This window comes from Mus caroli, chromosome 12, assembly GCF_900094665.2.
Source record: "Mus caroli chromosome 12, CAROLI_EIJ_v1.1, whole genome shotgun sequence".
NCBI lineage: Eukaryota > Metazoa > Chordata > Mammalia > Rodentia > Muridae > Mus > Mus caroli.
In genome coordinates, this window is record NC_034581.1 from 93,033,996 (window position 1) to 93,057,381 (window position 23,386).

Genomic DNA, 23,386 nt, shown 5'->3' on the forward strand with positions numbered 1-23,386 from the left:
CTTTTGTTACAGTTGTAAAGACCAGCGATAAGGAGCTGCTTCCAGATCTGTATGTACTTGGGCACGTAGCACCTGGCGGGTTACCCAAGAAAATGCACAAGACAAGAAACAGGCTTTTGTGGCAGTGCTTTTGATGCCTGGCTTAAACACCTCCCTGGACTTTGGTTTGAATGTCCATCCTCAGCCATCCACACCAAATGACCGACCGACTGATGGGCACCCAGGAAGCCCAGAGCCATCTTCCAGAAGAGTGAAGAAAGGAGACATTGTTGAGTGCTGCGTGAAAGGAGTCATTCTGAGGGGACTCTCTGGACTGTGCCCACAGAGCATCAGGGGACCAGGGCCAGGGGAGCATGTTGTTTTCTCCGTATAGTTTTGCCACAGTCAGAATGGCCTGGTTACAATGGCTAACACTTGAGAGTTATGAGAAAGGATGAAGGGATCGTGAAAGACAGGCCAGAAAGATGTAGGTGATAGCAAGAGCAGATGCCCAACTGATTCAGGCTTCTCAAGGAGGTGGTGTCCTAACAGACACCAAGAGGGAAAGGACCTGGAACTTGGCTGTGGTGATGGAGGGGCATGGGTTTACTGATGAGCCAGGGCAACTAAACATCAACTTGGTTGTTTTGATAATTATCAAGAACTGGCAAGAACAGGTTTTCTTTGCCCATGGAGAAATCTATGAAATAGACCCTATTGTTACTGTACCTGACCTGGGGGTTGTGGTGATAAGGTGGCAGTGTCAGAAGGGGACATAGGATGGAATGGCACTCAGTGCGGGGTCCCTGGCCCTGTCAATCACATGTGTGCCTCACCACTACTATCTACCTACCCTTCCCAGATTCCCCGAGGCTCGTGAGATGCACCTTTAAAAAAAAAAAACTGAAATATTCGCATAGAGTGAATTCTAAAACACACACAACACTACAACAGCACAATCTATTAAATATAAATACAATGCCCATTTTCCAAATCTCATACCAGTCTTACTCTGCCAAGACCAACTAGAAGGAGCTCTTCCAGGGAGAAATGATCAGTGAGAATTGGCTATGTGTGTTTCCTAAACAGGCCTATACATGGCTTAAAAGGGTTCTCAGGAAGTACCCAAAGAAAAAAGATGCAACAAAAACATCTGCAGCTGAGCTCTCCTGAGGGATGAGAGTGGAACCCTGGGATTGAGGCTAGTCCCTTACTATGCAGGAAAATCATGGACACAGAGCTGGAACGTGCAAGAAAAGAGAGCCTAGGGAGCCGAGGGATGGAAGAAGGAGTCTCTCCCTCTCTCTGCTGCACTACAGAGAGAACTCATCTGGAGAAAGAAGATGCTCCATTTCCTGGGATGTGATTAAACCTTTTTGTAGAGCTCCCACCCCAAACCCTCAGACAGTCCCTTGCCTTTTACTGATTCAGAGATAACAGAAAAAAAAAAAAAAAAAGAAAGAGAAATGTCAAGGCATGACCTTACCTTTCCAAGTCCCCTCTGCCTATTTGGGGCTACCCACACAATAGCTAACATGTAAGCAACTAGCCAGGTGGTTTCCTGACTCTGTCTCCCCTGAGAAGTGCTTCCCTTACCCTTAAGCACTTGAGGCAGGCAGACCCTGAGGTGGGGCAGACTTCCAAAGTGGCAAGGGCACTGTTTGCACCCACATCCTTGCATAGGCAACTCCCCAGTTTAGCCTCACTTCGAATTCAGTGTTGAGCTGAGACCCAGGGAAGATATAAACTTGGAGTTGCTCACAGGCAGGTGCTCATCTTTTAGGTGAAGGAAAGGGTCTCCAAATGCCAGGGCTTGGCAGCCCACTCATCCATAAGAAAATAAACCAAGTGACCGGGGTTGGGGGTTGGGAGAAGGCTGGGACATCCTGGTTCCTTTGATACCATCAATGACAGAGGGATAACACCTGATGAAGGAAGCCCTCATTCCCTCCCCATGTTTTAGCTTTGATGTTGGTTGTATGGGGGACACATAACAGGAGAGTGACAATAAGAATGTGAGAAATGGAGCTAAGCACAGGCTGAATCTTTCTACCCAGACCTGGCTTCAGTGCTGATAGGTGTGGTGTCTGGCAAGTTCCAGTCCCTCAGAAAGTGGTAATTGCAATTGGATTTGATTTACCAAAGATATGGTCAAGCTTGAACTTCTCAGTTGGCTTGATAAGTCAGCAAATACTAGAAGACTCTTTGACTCGTTTATGGGGTTGAAAGACAAATGGAAAAGGTTTTTTTTTTAATGTTTTCTCTCTGTTTTCTGTCTCCATGTCTGGTCTCACATTTTCAAAGACTGCCAGGTAAAAGCAAAATAGACTCTAGACAGTTTTCGAATATCTATAATGGCCAAATATTAGCTTATGTTTATATTTTGTCATTGTATCACATATACATTATCATAAAGGATAAAAATAACCAGAGTAGAAGGATATAAATGCCTACCATTAATATTTAATATTGATCACTAATTTTGTGCATATATGTAACTACTACATACTCAGGGCCTTCATATACACTGCTTCTTGGAGATTTGTCTGAATCTTGTAAAAACTTCATTTAGGAGTTCACCTATTTTTCTCTAATTACCTTTATGACATCTTGGGAGGGACTCTCTATTGTTAGAAAATACCCAGGAGTCTAGGTTTAAAGATAGAAACAGTGGGAAGAAACCCTCTCCACCATAAGAATTAAGCCTTTAGTGGAGAGTCACATTGTACTCTACTGACCCATTTATCTTCCAGCTCTCTTCAGAACGTAATACATAAAACCACCACACGGACAGGCACACAGGCAAAGGACCTGCCTTGCAACTTGGACAAAGCCACTAAACATTTCTCTGAATTTGACTTCCTATTTGGCAACTGCAAACAGACGTGGCTGCCTCACTTGTGACAGATAGAAGCTGTTTGTGTGAAAGTATGGAGTATGACCTATTTCTTGGGTTTAGCATATAACTTAGTGCCGCTGATGACGTCTGTCCCTGGGCTGCCTGGGACCAGCTTGTGATGGACAGCTTGAGTTTGAATCAAGTTGAAGATACTTATGGTATCTGGCCTCTAACCTTCAAGATGCTCTAGTAAGAGTCAAGCAGGCTTCCTACCAGCTTTCAAATATTGGTGGGTAGGCTGCTTTCACTCAGACCCCAGGAAGGGCTGATGCTGTTGAACCCACCTCCTTACGGAGCATGTAATGATGGCTGCTGGAAAACATGGCAGAAGACAGAGGTCATGGTACCTCTCTGCCCATTTTCTCCTCCTTGAAAATGCCCCTTAATCTCTTCAACTAAGTTCCCTTTGGGTCCTTTCAAGATGTGATTTGACACGAGGGGGGGGGAACAGGGGGGGGNGGGAGGGTGAGCCTTCTCACTTTAGAATCTAAATGTGAAGCTTTAATGGTTGACACCCTTTGTTTGGGGTACCAGCCACCAGTGTCAAGACTGGCATTCTTGGGTCTATCAGCTTTGCTTCTAAAATAGTTGGGATCCTTGCCTGCCGAGCTCCGGCGGATGCTTGCTGTCAAAATGGCATTCTTAGGTTGTTTTTTCAGCTTTATAGATTCAGCTCTTAGAACTCACAACAAGTGGCACATTGCAGCTTCTCAACTCTTGTTGATATTATTGAGGTAAAACCATATTGTAAAAAACCCTCGCTATATTTTCTTAAATGTTCTTCTCTACATGATCCATTGTCAAGGGGTGGTTTTTCTAATGAAAATAATACAATAACTTTAATAACACAAAAGAAGCCATATGGCATAATTGGGTCAATGCTTCATTAAAGTTTCCTATGATTTACTATTCTCTCTTTTTTTTTTTAACATATCTGTTATTATAAGTGGGCAGTATTCATATTAACCACATAAAAAGACCGATCAGCATCCAGATTTAAGTTTCCATGGTACAGAATTTGTGTGTGTGTGTTTTGTTTGTTTGGTGTTTGTTTGTTTGGCAGTAGTTGATTTTCCAGTTCTTGGTTTTACCCAGGAATTCTGATTTATAAAATGTTGTTTTACTTCCAATACTGATGCTTTCAACCCAGTAGTTGCTCTCTACACTTGCTCCCGCTCCTCATAAGTACATCATATACACCTCCTGTACTTGATGAGGGCTTAAGTGATGGGTTTGCCGCAATGACGTCAGCACGCGTGTGGGTGGATCCTCCTGGAGCCAGACCAAGGAGCGGTGTCTCGGTTGGTTCCTAAGACCATCAGAACTATGTGTTTTGCGGTGGTCTTAGGTGACCCCTGTGAACACGCCGCTGTTTGACCCCACTCCACTTCCAGGTTGAGAACCACAGCTTTAGATTTTTTCTGAAGCCATCTTTCCCAAACTTCTTAACTGCTCAGAACCTGCTCCTATTGAGGCTTGGGAGGAGGGGGAAGGAGCTTTTTGACATGTCTTCTTTGTGCCCGGGTCAAGACAAAGTAAGCCATATTCCTAACCCTCTTGTTATACAGAGGCTTCTCCCTTCTACGCTTAGCTCTTGCCCCTACCCAGCTGTCTCTGACCTAATGCCCTCTCTCCTCTGGATCCTGCCCTTTTCCTCTTTGCTTCTGTTATTTTTATCTGCCAAGCTACGGCTTTTTTTTTTTTTTTTTTTTTTGGTTCCCCAGAATGGCTAGATTCCTTTGCCTTCTTGTAGATGTTTTTACCTGTATCTTTTTTTTTTGTCTTTTACTTTTATGTTAATAAGACCCCCCACAAGAATGCAGGCATCTGAGAGAATAAAGAAAATTCTGTTAGACTGTGTCTGCTTTCCTCCCATCTGCCTCCACTTCCCTTGCTTGAGTTAGGATCAGCAGGTAGCAAACTGTTATATGGGGGGCCGGGATTGTCCAAGGAGCAAGGGGTTTTATGCCTTGCAATATTGCCAGGCTCATCCAAACCCTTCAGCCAAAGTACTGTGACTTCCTTAGAGCTAATTTCTTCCAGGAGTTCCTTGTAAGACTGGGGAGAGAGGAAAAGAGGAAGGAGAAAAGGGAACTAGGGTTTCTCTATCCCCTTCCCTCAATGCATACGAGCCTGTTTATTAGGATATGTGTGACCACATATAGAGTTGATCCTGCCTGCCTGCTCTGGTTCCTGCAGATTCGAACTAGGGAAGGGAGCTTACACAGGAGTGAAAACAGATAGCTGGCTTCTCAGAGGGTAGCCAGGCCTGCTGGGCATGAAGTCAGGGTTTTCCTTCAGTTTGGCAATGCATCTGCCTGGGTCTCCTTCCCATTAAGGCAATCCCCAAATTCTGGACCCTTTCCCAAGCTCTGCTCAGTCTCAGGGAAGTATTCTCCTCTGCACCCTCATAACTACCCACTGAGGCAGAAAGCTATAAGACAGTAAGAGTTTATTATGGGTGTTCTCGATGCCCGGTTATAGTAGACTGCCTTGCCGGCGCCCTTTTTTTTTTCTTTTTTTTTTTCAATTTATAGGCATTTTATGAAGCTGAAAGCACATAGAAACACAAAGTTCTAAGCTATTAAAGCACTTAGGAACTTTAAAAAAGAATATATCATAAAAAATATGTCAATTTGCCTAAACAGGCACTGCAAACAGGGACCTGAAGTTGATCATAGAAAGCTGTGTTGATCTATGCAGACAGCTGGTTGAAGTTACTCTGAGGCTGGTCCCATAGATTGTTGTTCATAAACAGCCCAGGTAGGCTGGCGCCTTTTCTGAAAAGATTTTTAGCTGCTGAAATGATGCACATATTGAAGTGTCCCAGCATGGCGATCGTCTCTTGCTTCTGCCTCAGAGACTCTGTGATACAGATACACGGCAAGAAGAACCATTTAGCACAGAAAAGAGAAAGCAAAAAAGAGTTGGGTGTGTATGCAGAACTAGAAATGCCCTTTCTGTAAATCATCTTAATGCCAGTTTCCAGAACTATCCTTCCTTCAATGATGGGAGATTGTATGTGGGTAGGTAGATGGCTTGGGTTGGGATCCCAGCTGATCAGAGGGAGCCCATGACCCTCATGGCTGATCAGAGGGAGCCCATGACCTCGTGGCTGATCAGAGGGTGCCCATGACCCTCGTGGCTGATCAGAGGGNGCCCATGACCCTCGTGGCTGATCAGAGGGAGCCCATGACCCTCGTGGCTGATCAGAGGGAGCCCATGACCTCGTGGCTGATCAGAGGGAGCCCATGACCTCGTGGCTGATCAGAGGGTGCCCATGACCCTCGTGGCTGATCAGAGGGAGCCCATGACCTCGTGGTTGATCAGAGGGTGCCCATGACCCTCATGGCTGATCAGAGGGTGCCCATGACCCTCGTGGTTGATCAGAGGGTGCCCATGACCCTCGTGGTTGATCAGAGGGTGCCCATGACCCTCATGGCTGATCAGAGGGTGCCCATGACCCTCGTGGCTGATCAGAGGGTGCCCATGACCCTCATGGCTGATCAGAGGGTGCCCATGACCCTCGTGGCCACCTGCAGAAGCTGATGATGCATTTTCTCACCTCATGGCACTGCACAAAGTGTGGGGCCAAATCCTCTGTGCCCTGTCCTCCAACCTAGGGAAAAACTTGTTTCTCCCAGCACTGTGTTCCAAGCCAGCTCGAAATCACGGGAAATCCTCTGTGTCTGACATAGAAAAGCCAGGAAGACTGCAGTTACCATATTCCTTTCTAGAGGAAATGGAGACAGAGCTGGTCTTCTCCTTTGCTGGAGACAGAAGGGTGTGGGGGAGGGGCATGCAGAGAGAAGACACACTAAAGTTTGTATGTTAGTCAATGGCACATGCTTTCAGAAGGAGTTAGAGTTCCCATTGTAACCCATGGCCAGTGGTGACAGTCCTCTTTGTCTTTTCACTTTGGTTTAGCTTCTGTGATGCATTCAGGCACTTTCAAGCCACACACACACACACACACACTTTCACAGAAAACATAGCAACAGAGGATACATTTGCAGTATTTGTGGTATTCTCAGCACATTTTTAAATTACACAGGATCACATCTGGGAACTATTGAACAGGGGGCTGTTGTAGCCAAGGTATCACCAGGAAGGCTGTCTAATCAGAGAAGCATCTAGAAGGTTTCTTCCAGTAGCTTTATAGAAACCAAGAAATAGAGGGCCTTGAATTTCTCCCAGGAGTAGCTGTGGAAGGCCTGGAAGAACAAATCTGTAGCCATAGCTGAAATCCATTACTCTTGAGGGCAAGCAGGAAGCCCTTTTTAATGAAATTATTATTACATCTCGCACTTTTTTTCTCTTTCATATTTTGGGGATTATAATATTATAGTTACAACATTTCTCCTTCTTCCCTCCAAACTCTTCCATATAACTACTCACCCCACTGCCTCCCCCTCACAAAGTTCCTCCCCTTCCCTTCTTCTTTTCTCCTCTGAGAAGGTGGAGGCACCTCTGCCTATCCCCCGCCCTGGTACATCAAGTCTCTGCAGGGCTAGGCTCATCGTCTCCCACTGAGAACCAGACAAGGCAGCCCAGTTAGGGGAGCATATTCCACAGACAGGCAGCAGCTTTAGGGATGGACCCCACTTCAATTGTTAGGGGACCCATAAGAAGACTGAGCTGCACATTTGCTATATATGTTGGGGGAGGGGGCTAGGTCCAGCCCACATAATGCTCTTTGGTTGGTGGTTCAGTCTCTGAAAGGACCCCAGGGGATAGAAACTGCACAGGAAGACCAACAGTCAACGTCTAACACTTTTTATACTCTAAGAAATGCAAGCTCATTTGCGGTCATTTTGGAAAACAATTATGCTCATCAGATAGAACCAGATTACCTTGACCAAGTGCCAGGAAGTACTGGTGCTAGTCAGTTGTAAGTGTATTCTCATGGGGAAAACTGAGAGTGAACAAGAGGCAAACACTGTCTTTATACTGTGCTGGAAATAGATCAGACCTCTAGAAACCCCTGAAGGCTTCTCAAAGACATGCAGGGCTAGTTAGCACAGCATAGTTTGGAGAACCTCTACCTGGGACTATAATCTTAAAATGGATTCTACGAATACATGCAGATTCACAGGGAAAGGAAGAAAATGTGCGGTTGATGAGAACAACCTCCTCCGGCATAGGCATGAGCGCAGCAGTGGATATCCCCCGAAAGCATAATATCTTATTCCAATCTGTGTACATTCAGGTTCCAGTTCTCTCTAGAGTAATATTGGCTTTTAAATGTACATTGCAAGTATCCAAAGACCTAGATGAGAGCCGGTCTTCAAGGTAGTCAGTCATCTTTCTGGTCTAATTATTTCAGTCACTGCCTGTGATTAACATTCTGGAATTACATATGCTTTTTGGTTTTGTTTTTCCCTCTTTGGTTTTGTGAGGCAGGGTTTCTCTGTGTAACTCTGGTTATCCTGAAACTTAGTCTGTAGACAAGGCCGGTCTTGAACTCGAGATCTGCCTGCCTCTGCCTCCTGAGTGCTGGGATTAAAGGTGTTCACCATCACTGTCTGGCTTTGGAATTACATTTAAAAAAAAAAATAAAACATATATCTCATCTCTTTATAGATGAACTTGGCTTTCCCAAAATGATATTAAGTAGTTAGGGGAGAAATAACCTGAACTATCACTCTTGACTCCAGGTGGCCTTCCAATTTGTAAAAGTTAAATCCTCTTTGAAGGATGAAAATATTCTCAGCAATAATAATTAAAGTGACCCTCTCTCTGAGTGTCTGTAGTAACTACCTTGTTCAGTGCTGAGGGTGAGAATGACTGACAGAGCTTCGAGCCCAAGAGTGTATCGTGTAATAAAACGGACAAGGGAGCCATCAGTTAAGACCTAGTCTAGCAAATGTCCAGTTGAGGGAGAGTCAAGTTGGGTTGAAGGCGGGTGACTTGCCCTAAGGTGTTAGAGAAAGTTATGAAAAGATTTCTTGGGGATACCACTTCAACTTCATCCAAGGAACTCAAATTTGCCAGATAGAACTGGAACCCAGGTCTCAAGTGGAGACAACTCCTGGAAGGACCCCAGATATAAAAAGTTGGAAAGATGAGAAAAATGGAGGAGGCCTTTGGAGGAGCTTGAAAGGAATTCAGAATGGAGGCAGAAGAGATTGATCTGTAATGACATATGACATCGTGTAGGCGCTGGTAGACCACATTTTTGGATTTTATACTAAAGGCCAAGGAGGTCAACTGGCCTATTTGTGCTGCATTATTTTAAAGGAAATCAGAGCTCTCCTAGCATGTATTATGCACTGTGGTGGGCCAAGAAAGACAATGGAAATGTGAACCAGACCTGTCCCTGACCAGCAATGACCAGCAGACCTAAACTTGATTTTGACTTCAACTAACATGGAAGCCAGTTAGTTGGTCTATACCTTTGACATCATAGAATTCCTTCCTCACCAGGAGGAAAGAGAGGGAGGACAGGTGGATCTGAAAGAATCATGCCACCTTTACTGAAAAGTAAAAGAGCCTATCCCATGCTTTACTCAACCTAGAGAGACTCAGGTTGATGGCTGATTGAGCTGGTTGGAGGTTGCTTGTTCCTTTCTCAGAGGCTCAAGGTGCTCACTTGTGAAATGTTGATACTTTTTTCTTTGGAAAGCTAAGTGGAATGCTTGTCAACTACTAGCAGGCAACCTAGTACGTGATAGGTGTCCAGATTTGGTTACCATATATTGCCACTCCACCACGGAAGACATATGCAGCAAGAGCGTATCAATGTATCTTACAATGTCTGCAACAGAGAAGTTGTACCTTTCACAAGAGCAAACCTATTACAATGTCCAGATGTAGGGTTTGGGTTTTTGTTTTTTTTTTTTTTTTTTTTTTTTTTGCATACAAAATGTGGTTTAACCTGCTTCCCAACCACCAGCAACACGCAACTGAAATTAGATAAAAGGTAGAAAAATGGATGTAAGAGCACAGAGCAAATTCTGGCTTATTAGATTTCTTTCCTTGAGGGGTTCCAGACTCCTCCTCCAGACAGTTCCCCTGGCTCTGTGCTCATGAACACAGTGCGATATGCTGATGACTGAGTAAAGTCAGGTAAAGAACCTATCCCATGGTCCTGAACAGAGAGCCCAATTCAGTTACTATGAACCACACACGTCCCTTAAAAGAAAGGAAAACAGGACAGACATTAGATTGGATCTTCCAGAAGGTCTTTGTTGCAATGTTCTCCATCATTGAAAAAAAATTACATCTTCAAATAAGGGCAATAGCAGCACAGCTTATTGAAATGTTACAAGCAAATCCCCACTTCTCCTAAGAACAATATGAAATGCCCCCCAACACATTAACTGTAAAATGCCTTTAAAAGAAAAAAAAAAGCACCATGAAATCCTACAGAAAAAAAAAAGAATACGTGAAACATCTCCACACATGGATCTATGGTTGGTCATCACTGGGTCCCTTGCCTGCAGCTCTGGGACAGAAAGAACTGGAGTAACCTCCATTCCTTCGGGGTAGTTTGCATAGCCCATCTAGGCATCTTCCTTTCAGCTAGAGCCCCACATGTGGGACAGACCATGAAGCAGCATCTATGGCACAAGTTGACTGAGCTGATGGGCTGGAAGTTTCTCAGAGGGGTTTCTTTTGGAATGCACAGGACAAAGAACAGAGAGCTTAAGGACAAAGAACACAAGGGGGTCCCCAACCTCCTATACCTGTGAAAATAACTACACCCAGTAAGTCAGAGACACCTCTCACTTCTCCATACCACTCAGCTGGTGTCATGTGATCTACCAACATGGAAAGACCAAGAAGCACATGGAACAAGGAAGGGGTCACAGTGTGTGGTGTAACATGGCTACCACACCAGGACAGACTGCAGGACTTTATCAGAGCCCTGTAGCTGCCACACTGTATGCAGACTCAACAGCATTCGAAATGCCAAGTGAAAGTGGCCTTCGTTTTAGAGCTCAGTTGTGTCTTTTTGAGGCCATTATTAATAATATCAGCTGAGGCTTCCCATGCCCACTCTCAGCTTCTTGTGTTTGCATACAGCTGTATCCTAACAACAACACCAACAACAACAAAAAAAAACAAAACAACAAAAAAAAAACCAACCCAGACATGAAGCATTGGCAAAATGCAGAAAGCCAAAGGGCAGAAGACAATGGGGCATGTTTTATAAAGAGGCTCTCTGAGCTTGTTTTGCTTCTTTTCCTTTCTTTGATGTTGAAATCACTCTGCACACTGGATGGTTAACATCATTCCCCAGTCCAGTGAGCCACAAGTGCTTCAACCAGAACCCTGGTCCCAGACCAAGCATGTAAATAGCAGCTTTGACTCCCCAGGAAATGATGCCTCAGAACTGAAGAAGGGTTGCTTGCTAACGCTTAACACAACTAGAAATTCCCACCTGAAGTTGTCCCCATGGGACTAGAGAAGTCATTGCCTGCACATGGGTGCCTTTGAGTAACAGGAGGATGGGAGAGGGGAGGACAGAAATTCATAATGCAGTCAAGGGAACGTTTAGTACAACTGAGTGCAGATAGCAATGGCTTACAGGTCTTTGACTAGCCATTGCCCTGATGACCCCACCCCACCCTGCAAAACAAAAGAAGCCCTCTGCATTGTGTGCTGTGTAGAACAGCATGCTAAGAACTAGCTAGGACAGTTGTGGATAGACCCTGTATAGGGTGTATTCCTAATTTGGACACCAGTCTTTCAAATACATCTGGTCTCCATCAACCATGCAGAAAACAAACACTGAGGGTGGGAATGGGGCCATTAATCAATATGCAGAAATCCAGCTTAATAATCATCTGATTAACTCACAGACTAGGGAATGTGTCCTCAGAGAACTGTACAATTGGAAAAGGGTTTTGGTAATAATCTGTCCGCCATTCCCTTGGTGTGCAGATGAGGTACAGGGAAAAAAACAGTGTGCCTATGAGCACAGGCTGTGGGGGTGGAAGAGCTGAAGCAATAGTGGTCCCAGAAGCCTGAATTATAGGCCAGGGACTCCTTTCATACCACACATGCCACACACATACACACTGCACAAGCCTTATAGCCAAGTGTGTGTATATATATATAATGTGTGTGTAACAACCTCCTCCCAACTACCCCTTGACTCTCACTAGTAAACCTCCAAACAAAATAACAATTCTGTACTCAGCTGCCAAACGAAGCACAAAAACGCCCACCTAAGATATCAAACATGTGCTCTTTCCATGTCTTAATTCTATGCTTAAGAGGGGCAAGGGTTACTGAGGAGAAAGGGTAGGCTGGGCTGATGTTTGTATGTAACATGTAGCAGCTGTCTTATCACACACATGTTCTGCATACTGTTTGCTCCCCTGCTTAAAGGGTAACAGTCGAGTGACTTCCAAACAACCAACACCTTCAGGCTTAGTTAGCATGTCTACATGGAATGAAACCTCTCATGCACCACCCATCAGCCTCTCCCTTGGAGAGTACTTCATAGTTTAGTTTTTGGAACACGTTGTCTACATACACAGTCTTCATTGAGGGTCTTCTTTGATGTCATTCAGAACCTTTTTCCAACAATCCGGGAATGGGTTACACACTCTCAATCCAAGGTTATGTTTGAGTCTTAGTATTAGTGTTGGTTTGATTCTCACGAATACATCTATGCACACACTGATTCATATACCTGTTCCATTTGGTTGATTATGCATCTAAGACTGCAGAGCTGTCTAGTTCCTGCTGCATGAAGAGTTCCTGCAAGAAAATCGAGTAAAGTGCAAAGGAGTGCTTTGGAGGGGTATTTCTAGCAATACAGAAAAGGTGCTGTCCAAAAGCATGCAGTAGATAGCTTCAGGGGCAGCCCTTTAGGCCAGTTTTACCTCCTAAATTTTAGTCCCTCTTAGGGGTAAAAAAAAAAAAAAGTATCTTCTCCTCACCTCTGTCAACTGTGCTCATGAAACTTGTAAGATGTGTGCACGCATACAGTCCCACACACGACCACATGTACTCTCAGTCACAAGGGTGCAGGTCGTGGACTTTTCCCACATTCTTGCTGTGCACTACTAGTAAGTTGCTTAGCCTCCCTGAGTCTCTGTGACCTCTTCTATACAGAGAGTTTGCAAATACTTCCAACTTGACAGGGTGAGGTTTCAATGGGTGCTGTAAAATGTCCAATCCAGTGCCAAGTCTGGCACAGAACACACAGCAGGGATGGTTCTTTGCCAGACATAGATCTGGTGCCTGCAGTTTTAACACAACCACAAAGATGTACCGAGGTACCGTACAATGGAATACGGGTGAGATCCATGTGCAGTTTCATCAGGAAACTTGTCAGAATAGGGAAGTCCCGCTTATCTATCTGTTCCTTAAAACACAATGAGCCAGGCTGGACCCTACCCATAATAAAAACCCAGCATCTGCACCTGCATACACATCATATTCTCCAAGTCTACAGAACTATGTGGAACACCAATGAGCCAGTATTCTGCTCTGATGATGGACTGATCCCTGGCAAACCCTTGACAGAAAAGGCTTCACCATAGTGATGCCTATTTGACTTCTCAAATATTTAACAAGATCCTGAAGGTTTCCCTGAGAGCTGGGAAACGGGGGCTTCTGTGCTCCAAGAAGGGGGCAGCACAGGACAAAACAGTACTGGAAGCAGTACATTTCAGGGAAATGGGCAGGGGACATGAGTCTTCCATGGTACCAGCGAGGCAGTGGACATAATTTCCCCCTCGGTTAGAAAATGGTAGACCATTTCTGGAAGTCTCCACTTGTGCTGTGATCTCTTGTTAAATATGCTTTGTTAATTAGTTATAGGAAAACTCCATGAAAATCCCCCAAAAGTGGTACTGAGTCCTGAAGACCCATAGCCAGCAGTTTCCTCATGATATAGGATGCAAATGTTTAATGGCAGGGGGCACCTAGCTGAACCAACATGCAGCCAAGTCTGGTTAAAGTTGACATATACACAGGCGAAATAAGGCCTACTATGAATTTCTCCTTTCTGATTAAAAAAAAAATCCATTAAATCAGCCTTCCAAATCCTCCAACTCACTCTTTTCTACAATGGTCTGAACATTATAAAAGAAGGTTAAACAATCATAGCAATCACATGTTGATCACTGCTCGGCTAGAAACAATGCTGAGGGAGTTACCGTTTGGGCGTATAACAGGTGCGGGGTGAATAGATAAGGAAGGCTATGTTCCCATACGAAAGGCATAATGAAACCTAATCATACCAAGTACTTGACGAAGGCATCCACGAAACACAAGGACAAAGTGAAATCTTTCACATATTCCTTTCCAGTGTTGTTGTCAATGTGTGAATGGCACTGAACCTGCAAACAACTGCAACCATTTCAGTCTCACAAGGGTTTGGTGAGAGACTCCCTTTCCTTTGTATAGACATCGCAAGATTGAGGCTCGCAGCTAAGTCTACAACACCCAAAAAGGACAGGAAACCCTGAGATGGAAAGATGCCATGGTCCTCCTCGGTGTGTCCCACAAACGCAAGATGTCTATTTTTATCTTTTATTTAAAAAAAAAAAAAAGGATCAGCTAGACAGAACAGCAAGCCACTGGCATCATGCAAAGGCATTAATTTTGGTATTTCTTCCCTCCTATCAAAACAAGTTATAATTAAAGTTCCCGTAGAAAAGTGACTATGAATGTTCCAAAATCAGTTGGTTTTTGTTTTTTAACCTTCACACCCACTGAAGAAAAATGCATGACCTGCCTTCCAACAAGGCAGTGGCTGAGGCGGTGTAATCACCAATGCTTGCTTGCCCACCTACACTACCTATCCCATGAGAAGGATAACGTTTAGTGGACATCTGTCATTGGTTAAGGAGAGATCCACAGTGGGATGTGTCTGTGATTTGTTTTTTATGAGAAAGCAATTGCACCTTATAAAATGTGTGTGCTCTGATCAGTTTCCAACAAATTCCAGGTACTCTTGGGTCCCAGGGACATTCATTTTGGAGTAGGTGTTTTGCACTGTGGCCTGTCAAAATGTCCACTCAAACCCTTGCTAGAGCCACCGGGTCCCTCACAAACAGCCGCCCCTTCTGTGCACCACCTATCACTAAGGGCTGGTTGGGGAAAGGAGACTCGATTCAAAAGACAAACCTGTCCTCTCAGAGGCTGGTCTAAGGGAAAGCTGCCCTTGCCTGTGTGCCATGCCAGCGTGGCACTGTGTGAAAACTATAGCGTTGCCACTGGGACTCCCCCTCACAGGGACAGCTGACACCTGCTACCTGTGCAAATGCTACCCCAACTGTCCTGCCGCCACTGTCTGAAATGAAGCTCTTGCTTGGTTCATTTTGGCAGAGCAAGCTTTCAGTTGTGTATGGCACAGTGAAATATCTTCTTCAATGCTATGTAATTTTGGACTAAAAAGAAGTCTATTTAAGGCACGTGTCTCAGTGTGAATATTAAAACAAAAACAAGACAAAAACAAAACAAAACAACAAAAGCAAGATAACATGTAGTCCAATTCCAATGTCTTTAACATTTAGTTTCTGTCTTCAAGTAAAGAATTGTTCTCCAGCCCCTGGTCTTTGGTGTCCGTGGGTACCATTCCGTTCTCCATCTCAGCTTGCTGCTGTATACACTCTGTCAGCATGGCTGTGCTGGAGTTGTCGGAGTTACACATCTTTTCTGTCTCGTCCTCTTTCTTCTCTTCATCCAGAGAGTAATTCCGGAAGGTTTTGTAGATTTTCTGAACATCCTCGGGTAAGGTCTTTTTGAGATCTTTGTTTTTCCTCTTTGTGAGTTTGGAGGTGGACCCAAACTTGTTGATGATGTTGTCCTCAGAAGCGCCCTGCCCATGTTTGGTAAGCTGTTCTGGCCCCTTAAGGCGTAGGTTGTTGGGTCTGTTGTTGATACTCTCCTGGGATGAGGCCTTGAAACGGCCTGTGTCCAGGGCTGCAAAGACAGAACGCTTCTCAGGGGATAGCATGTCCAGTGAGTGGGCCCTCTGGTCCAAGCCCAGCCTCCGGCGCTCCATACTTCGGATAGTGGCTGCCCGTTGCAGTTTGTCATGGATCTCAACGCTGAGCCGCCTTCTCGTCTCCCGGAACTCAGCAGTGACATTAGCCTTCCACTCAGCTGCGTGGGCTTTGATCTCACCAACCTAGACAAGACAGAAGAGCAAAATAAACTAAAAAACAAAAGTCCTCACCTCTTAGACTTTCTCAAAACCCACAGCCCTCAGGTATCCCATGAGAGAGGCTGTCTCTTGGGGGAGGCCAGAGGGGAGGTCATCTCCCAGAGAAAAAGACAAAGCACTACATCTTCTCTGGTGCTTTCTACAACCCAATTAGATGCCCATGTCAGGCTGGAGTAGGGAGAGCTTGGAAGCATCTGGGGTTGAGAAATTAGAGCTGAATAGAGACGGGCGATAACGTTTGGAGGAGAGATCTGGATTCTGGTTCAGTGTGTATGTGTCTCACTGTATGACCCCATTTTTCTCTCACAAAGTCTCATGGAGCTTCTATAATTGCATAACATTAAAGATCACACCTAACTCACCTAACTCAACTCACACTAATTGAGCGTGACCATAAAGTCAACGCTCAGCCAACCTTTGTCCTTTCCTGTCTTTCCGATACCTCAGGCATTAAGGATAGAACTCAATGGCCGAGCCCCTGCCTCGAATGTGCAAGGCCCCTGAGTTCAATCTCTGAGGTACTGAAAAAGAAAAAAAAAAGGTCCTGTGCCCAAGGAAACCCCCTAAGTCCTGGGAAAACTGGGGCGGTTAGTTATCCTCTATTGGAGCCACTGTGCAACCATGTGCTGAGGAAGACCCATGGGACCCAATAACCAGATTTCCCTGGTTAAGGTGCAGGAAAGGGGTATTGCCTGCCAATGCCACCTAAAATACTTTCTTAGGAAGCGAAGTTTTGCTGGAGGTTCATCACCCAATCTTTTGTTTGCTTATGCCTCCTTCTGCTTCCCTACAGAGGCAAATTACTCAGAGTTTAGCATTTAGCAAACTCTTGTTTCTGTTGTCCCTTCCTCTTTTGTCAAAGCCTACATTAAACAGGTCATTCTCTAGGCATTGGGAATGTTTACACAAGCCAGGAACATCTGTAATGTGTAAGCCCAGGAATTGGGGAAGTGGGGGGGGGGGGCTCACTCAGCAACTGTCCTATGTCCCTTTTTACCAAATGAACTGCGCAGCTGCCCTGAAATGGACTGTGTGTTCCTCTCTTGTTGAATTATCTCCCTGTTTCTTTACTCTTTCTCCTCCTATGTATCTTTCTGTCTTTGCAGAAGAATGACATTTTGAATGTCCTGAGTGTCTTTTCCTCTGTCTTCCTTCTCTTGCCTATGAGTTTCAAATAAACTTCTAGGAATAAAAAACTGCAGGTATCTGGCAATAGAAGTCTGAGGATCTGACAATGGGGGTACGTGGAGGGGAAAGATATATACAGGAACATGGGGGATACATGCAGAAAGGACCCCTTGAGCCTATTTCCCCATGGCTGGACACTGTTCAATGACTTTCATCTAGTGGTGTCCAACAGGCCATCCCCATGCTGACCCTGAGACCTGGAGTGTCAGACAGCTTCCCCAGGCTCCCCACGAGTCCCTGAAGCTTCCCACATGGTTGCTGACACAGGCAACCACATTCTTTCTGAAGCCACCAACCACTGTCGCTTGTCATTTCTATTTTTTTTTCGTTACATTTTAAAAGCAATTATTTACTAAAAGATCTAGAAATAACTACTATGGACTCAACTTAGCTTCTGAATAAATGGGAAAAGAAGCCACACAATCCTTTCATGGAGTCAGAAACAGACATTTCTCAATGAAGGGTGTCAAGGACATGCATGGGGTTTGGAAGGAGTCCTACCTCTTCTTTGGTCTTTTTGGATAAAACCCGCAGCCAGTCTCCGATCATACTGAGGACAGCTGCAAAGTAGGCAAGGCCAACAAGGATCCAAAACCACACCAGCGGCTTATACCACTCTCGGTAATTGATGCCAGCATTTCCCCCTGAAAATAACCAAATGGTACTTTAGCATGGTCAGCAGTAGGTCTTCGGCAGAGTAAACTCCAGTCCATGGAGAGGAATGTCATTTCTACACCTAGTTTCTAGACCATTAGGCTTTCAGGAAACAAGACCTAACAGAAACTGGAGTCTGGCTTGTAGCTTAATTTCTTTGATTCTTAACAACTAAAAATAACCCTTCATTCTGGAACAGAAAAATGCCAGGGACCACCTTGAGTTATCTCCTCCCACTGACAATGAATTAACTTCACAGGAAAAGTATTTTCAGATGCTGACCCCCACTACCTATCATTTTTTTTTTCTCAAACTTCTCTGAATTCTCCTCATTAACACGGGTTCGATACTGTGAGGGCTTGTACATGCTGATAATCTCATCACTCAAGAAGCAAAGGCTGGAAGATCCACTCTTAAGTTCAAGGCCAGCCTGAGCTACACAGCGAGCTCAGGGTGAGCCAGAGCTACATGGCGAGAATTTGACTCTGAAAAGGAGAGAGGAAGATGAGTTGGGGGAAGAAGATGACAATGACATCATGATGACGATGACGATAATGATTGATAATGTTGATGAGGACAGACAGACAGACAGAGTGGAAAGGAGTGGGAGGGGGAAGAAGGGGAGAGAACAAGAGGAAGAAGCCAGGAGAAGGAGGAAGGGAGGAGCTGGGAAAGAAGGCAAATGGAAAGAGAAGAAAATACACACACACACACACACACACACACACACACACACACACTATGCCAAATGATTTCAAATACTTGAAGTTTTTTCCTTCTAAAGTTCGCATGCATTAGAGATGTGTGTGTGTGCAAAGGTAAAATTAAGTATAACAGCATCATTGAGACTCTGATCCATGAAATAGTGATTTGATGCTAAGAGAGGGATGGTGTTTAAATGATGCTCATCCAGGAGGGTCAGTTAGGCCAGGCAATTAGAATTACTATAGCCAAGAGCTAAACCATGCCTGTGAGGGTATCAAGTTCAATCCCATCATTTTATAAAGATTACAGTAAAAAAAAATTCATCAAACCAAATTGGCCAGTTGCCTAATGGTATTGACTAGCTGCTCCATTAATAGAAATGGTCACTTACTCCAAATAATTAGCCTACTTATTTCAGTCTCACTGTTAGCACTGCTAACAGCACCCTTTGCTCACCCAGATAGCAGGCACGGTGCCTCTGAGACCACTCATGGGTGCTGTACTAACAATCAGGACACTAGGTGATGAAATATTCCTAGCCTTGACCACGGGGTTGTTGTTGTCACCATGTCCACCATCACTGAAGCTCTCTGGCGACAGTAGCTCAGAAAGCCAGATAGAACCCACTGGGACCTATGGCTCTTAGTAAAATCAAAAGTAATCTGCAAGCCGGGCGTAGTGGCACATGCCTTTAATCCCAGCACTCAGGAGGCAGAGGCAGGCGGATTTCTGAGTTCGAGGCCAGCCTGGTCTACAAAGTGAGTTCCAGGACAGCCAGNCTGGTCTACAAAGTGAGTTCCAGGACAGCCAGGGCTATACAGAGAAACCCTGTATCAAAAAAAAAAAAAAAAAAAAAAAAAAAAAAAAAAAAAAAGGTAATCTGCAACACAGCCCATAAATCCCACTGCAGTAGGAATGGGGTTGGAGATGCCACTCTCGGAGAAGAGCACTTAGAGCTCTTGCAGAGGACCTACATGGTGGCTGCAACTCACATTGCAGGGGATTTGACGTTTTCTTTTCTGGCTTCCAAGGGCATCGGGCACACATGTGATGCACAAACATATGTTCAGAAAAAAAATTCATACACATACAAAAAAATAAAAAGTAAAAAATAATTATTCTAAGGTGTCAGGTTCTCCTCTGCTCTGGTTCGGTGCCCTTCTTTCTCCCATGTAGCCAACTGTTCACAGGGCTGTGTACTAAGCCCATTTCCTTAAGTGTTTCTTTCCCCTTTGACCTAAGTAAATATTTATCTCTGCCAGTCACTAGCACCCAGCCAAGGCCGTGGCGGCTGAGTGCTAGCCAACACTACAGAGCATGCCCCTCTGGGTAGCCTTTCACCAGCCATGGCCAGAGTTGTGAGCTCTGCATATCCACAGTCAGGGTTGTGAAATACTGCAGCATCCTTAGGCTGTCCCAAGGTGGGTCAGCAGTAAAGGAAAGCTTCAATCAGTCTTGAGTGGTTCTCTTCCACCCCCAGTTTAATTTCTAGTAGAGCTGATAGTCTATCAGATCACAGTGACTGTCAACTCTTGGTTATTTGAATGGTCCAACAACCCTCCCTGTCACACAGAGCACTAATCAACCCACATATCCACAAGCTGTCTGCGTGGATTCAACGGGAAGTGGACCAAAATTACTCAAAAAAAAAAAACCCATTATGTCAGTATTAGACATATGCATGATTTTTATTCTCATTACTCCCTAAACAATTCAGCATGGTGACCTTTTCTTTCCATTGAGTATTATACGCCATCTGCATACAAATGGTTGAACATGCACGGGGGGGGGTGTGCATACATTCTATGTAAAACTTGTGTGGTTTTTATGAGGGACTTTTAGCATCTGTTGATTCTAGTATCTTCAGAGGTCCCAGAGCCCATCCTTAGGAGGTACAAGAGAGGTCTATTTACACAAGTGCACTGGCAAACTCCCATTGGGTGCATTTTCCAGGCACACAAACGCCCGGTTGATCCACGTGTGCTCTGAAAACTGGACTTTAGAAGAAATTGATTTGGGGGGCTAGAGAAACAGTTGAGCAGTTAAGAACACATACTGCACAATCATGAGAACCAGAGTTCCAAAGCCAGCACCTGCCCAAGAAGCCGGACATCCCACAAATGCCTGCGATCCCAGCTCCAAGCACTGCTGAGACAGGAAAATCACTGCGATTTGCTGGCTTCTGGTCTGAGCAAGAAAACATGAATCTTATATTTTGTGTGTGCACACAAACACACACACACATATGCATGCACGCACATGTATATGTATAAATAAAATAAGAACCAGGTACATTTCGGTTAGCATTGCGCAGGTTAAGAGACCCTAGTTTATGGAGGCCTCTTTGTAAAGGAAATAGAATTTTGCAAGCACTGGTAAGGAAGACCCACTCAAATGTACAGCTCCACGGACAGTGTAGCTCATCCTCTCTGGAGTAATGAAGTGTAAAGCGCCAGAGTGTACTGAGATCTCAGTCCACAGGGAGTAGTAACAGAGACTAACATACAGAAACAGGCTTTGAGCCTTCCCCTCCCCTCAGCAGGCCACTCTCGCACTCGGGAGTGCTTTCTCTTTCCGTTCTCAAAGCCAGAGCTCTGTGCTTGACTCCTGATCAACAGATTGGGCAGAGCTATTGCTTAGAGGCCTGTCCATCTCATATCCATAGTCCTGGGGTCACTGATGTTAGCACAGCCATCATCAGCACTGCCCCTGATAAATTGCCCTATAAAGTGTCTAAAGGCGGTGGGGAGCAGCTCTTTGCTCCTCTGCTCTCACAGTATTTATTTTAGATCAGAACCTCAGCTGTCAGAACCTCAGTTGTCTTTCCCTAGAGACCATCATCTATAGGTGACTGCCAAGGGATAACCTAAATAGGCTTACAGAAAGTTGCTCCTCATGGCTCAATTTCTCTCCCAAGCTTTAGGATCCCATCCAGACCATAGCGGTTGGTACTGTGCAAAAGGCAAGACTGGGAGTGCGGGGCTGTCTTACATCTATCTGGGTAGCGGAGACTCTTACTTCAGCTTTAGGCACTTTACCTTACTGCAGATCAGTTAGCCATGATAACTGTTCCCGAGTCTTATATTTACCTTTGGCTAATTGTGGTCTTTATCGATTGACTTACGGAGCCTTAATACAGTGGAGAAGTCCAGGTTCAATGAAAACCTCACTTCATCCTTATATAATGCATTCAGTGATGCTAACACTAAGTCAGCACCTTAAGGAGCAGGGACCTAGCTTTCTTCTCAGGATGAAAAACAGATAGATAGATAGATAGATAGATAGATAGATAGATAGATAGATAGATAGATAGACAACTTGATACTGTTTATATTACACTGAGATGATAAATATTGAGCCATTTTGTTTACTTCCTCTGAAAAATAACTGTTACCATGCTTTTGATTCTTTCTTTTGATCCGGATCAAGGGCCTTGGGATTGCTGGCCAAGCACGTTAGAACTGAGCTAAACCCCCAACCCTGGGCATCATGATGCCTTTTGAAAGGGATATCCAACCGGTTGTTTTCCCCCAAGAAGGCCCAAGTGACTGGGTATGCCCAGGTTGCTTACCTGCCACAAAATCACCAAAGCCTACTGTGGTCAGCGTGACTACCACAAAGTAGATGGACTCCAAGGCGGTCCAACCCTCGATGTATTTAAAGATGACAGCAGGGATCGTCACAAACACGATGCAGCCAGCCAAGATGAAGAGAATAGTGGAGATGACCCGGATCTTGGTCTGACTCACTTGCTTTTTCTGGGAAGAGCAAAGGAATAAGAGGGATAGGCAAGTCAGATGCAGTATCCTGGATGCAGAGGACAGGTACCCAGAAGTGGGTGCTATGTCCTATGTGCATGGTTTTTAACCTTTCTCCAGTCATAAGCAGCTGTGTAGAAATCTGATACACCTGTGGGCTCCTGGCTAGGGGAAGGCACACACAGTAGTTTTCAGGTGGTTTAGGAAGACCCCAGACTTGAAGTTGGACCTTGCTTGTGCTTTGAACCATCTCCAGCATGGTTTCATTGATATGGCCCAATTGTGATCCGAGTCACTCGTGTGACTGTTAACTATTTCCCAAGAAGAGCTAGCTTGCTGACATTTGTCATATGTTACTGATCTATTGGGGATCTGACATTTAGGGCTATTCACACCCTGCCAGTGTCAAAAATGATCGGTTAGGGGAGAGAGAAATAGCATTGATTTGTGAGAGGGAGTAGGAGCATTGCATGTATTCTTCATGCCTCCCAAAAAAAGGAGAGAAGACAAAAGAAAATGGAATCACAACAACAGCAATAACAAAAATCCACCATCCCTTGTTTGTGGTGGGCTCCAGCCAAGTTTAGTCCATCTCTTTATCTATTGTGGAATGTGCACTTCTCTAAGTATATGTTGAGTTAGTGCTGTGGTCGTTGTGTGTGTTGATTGCATAGCTATTTACCATAGGAGATGACTCAGAATGACAAGGTCCCTTGCTAAAAGATCAATGGAGCTTCCTTCTTCAACCACTTGAAAAGGAACCATCAGTTAGGTAGTAGAGGAGAAAACTGTATGAAGCTGGGGGTTTCTACTGATAACAAATAAACCACACCAGCCTTGTCCAAGGTAGATGTGCTGCGTCCTGTGTATGCACTATTGTCTAACCTGGCCTTGCCTCTAATGGGATGATCTAAATCTTCTCCAGACTCCCAGAACTGGTGCTAGAGAAGATGACGCTGGCATCAGGGGACTCCAATATCATTTAATGGTGTAAATATATGAATTGGGTGTTTAACACCAGACTCCATGGTCTGTCTACATTGCCTAGGTTGAATTTGGCGAAACTAC

General features: G+C 44.7%; 1 protein-coding gene across 1 annotated transcript in view; it reads right to left on the reverse strand.

Moving 5' to 3' along the window:
* Window positions 1-14,494: 14,494 nt before the first annotated feature.
* Kcnk10 (potassium two pore domain channel subfamily K member 10) overlaps window positions 14,495-23,386 on the reverse strand; it is a 130,460-nt gene continuing 121,568 nt past the window's right edge. Inside the window, exons 5-7 of the mRNA XM_021179327.2 lie at window positions 22,132-22,318; window positions 17,703-17,845; window positions 14,495-15,977 (exon numbers count right to left, since the gene is read on the reverse strand). Coding sequence (XP_021034986.1) covers window positions 15,357-15,977; window positions 17,703-17,845; window positions 22,132-22,318 — 951 coding nt within the window. The 3' untranslated portion in view covers window positions 14,495-15,356. The remainder of the gene's footprint in view (window positions 15,978-17,702; window positions 17,846-22,131; window positions 22,319-23,386) is intronic.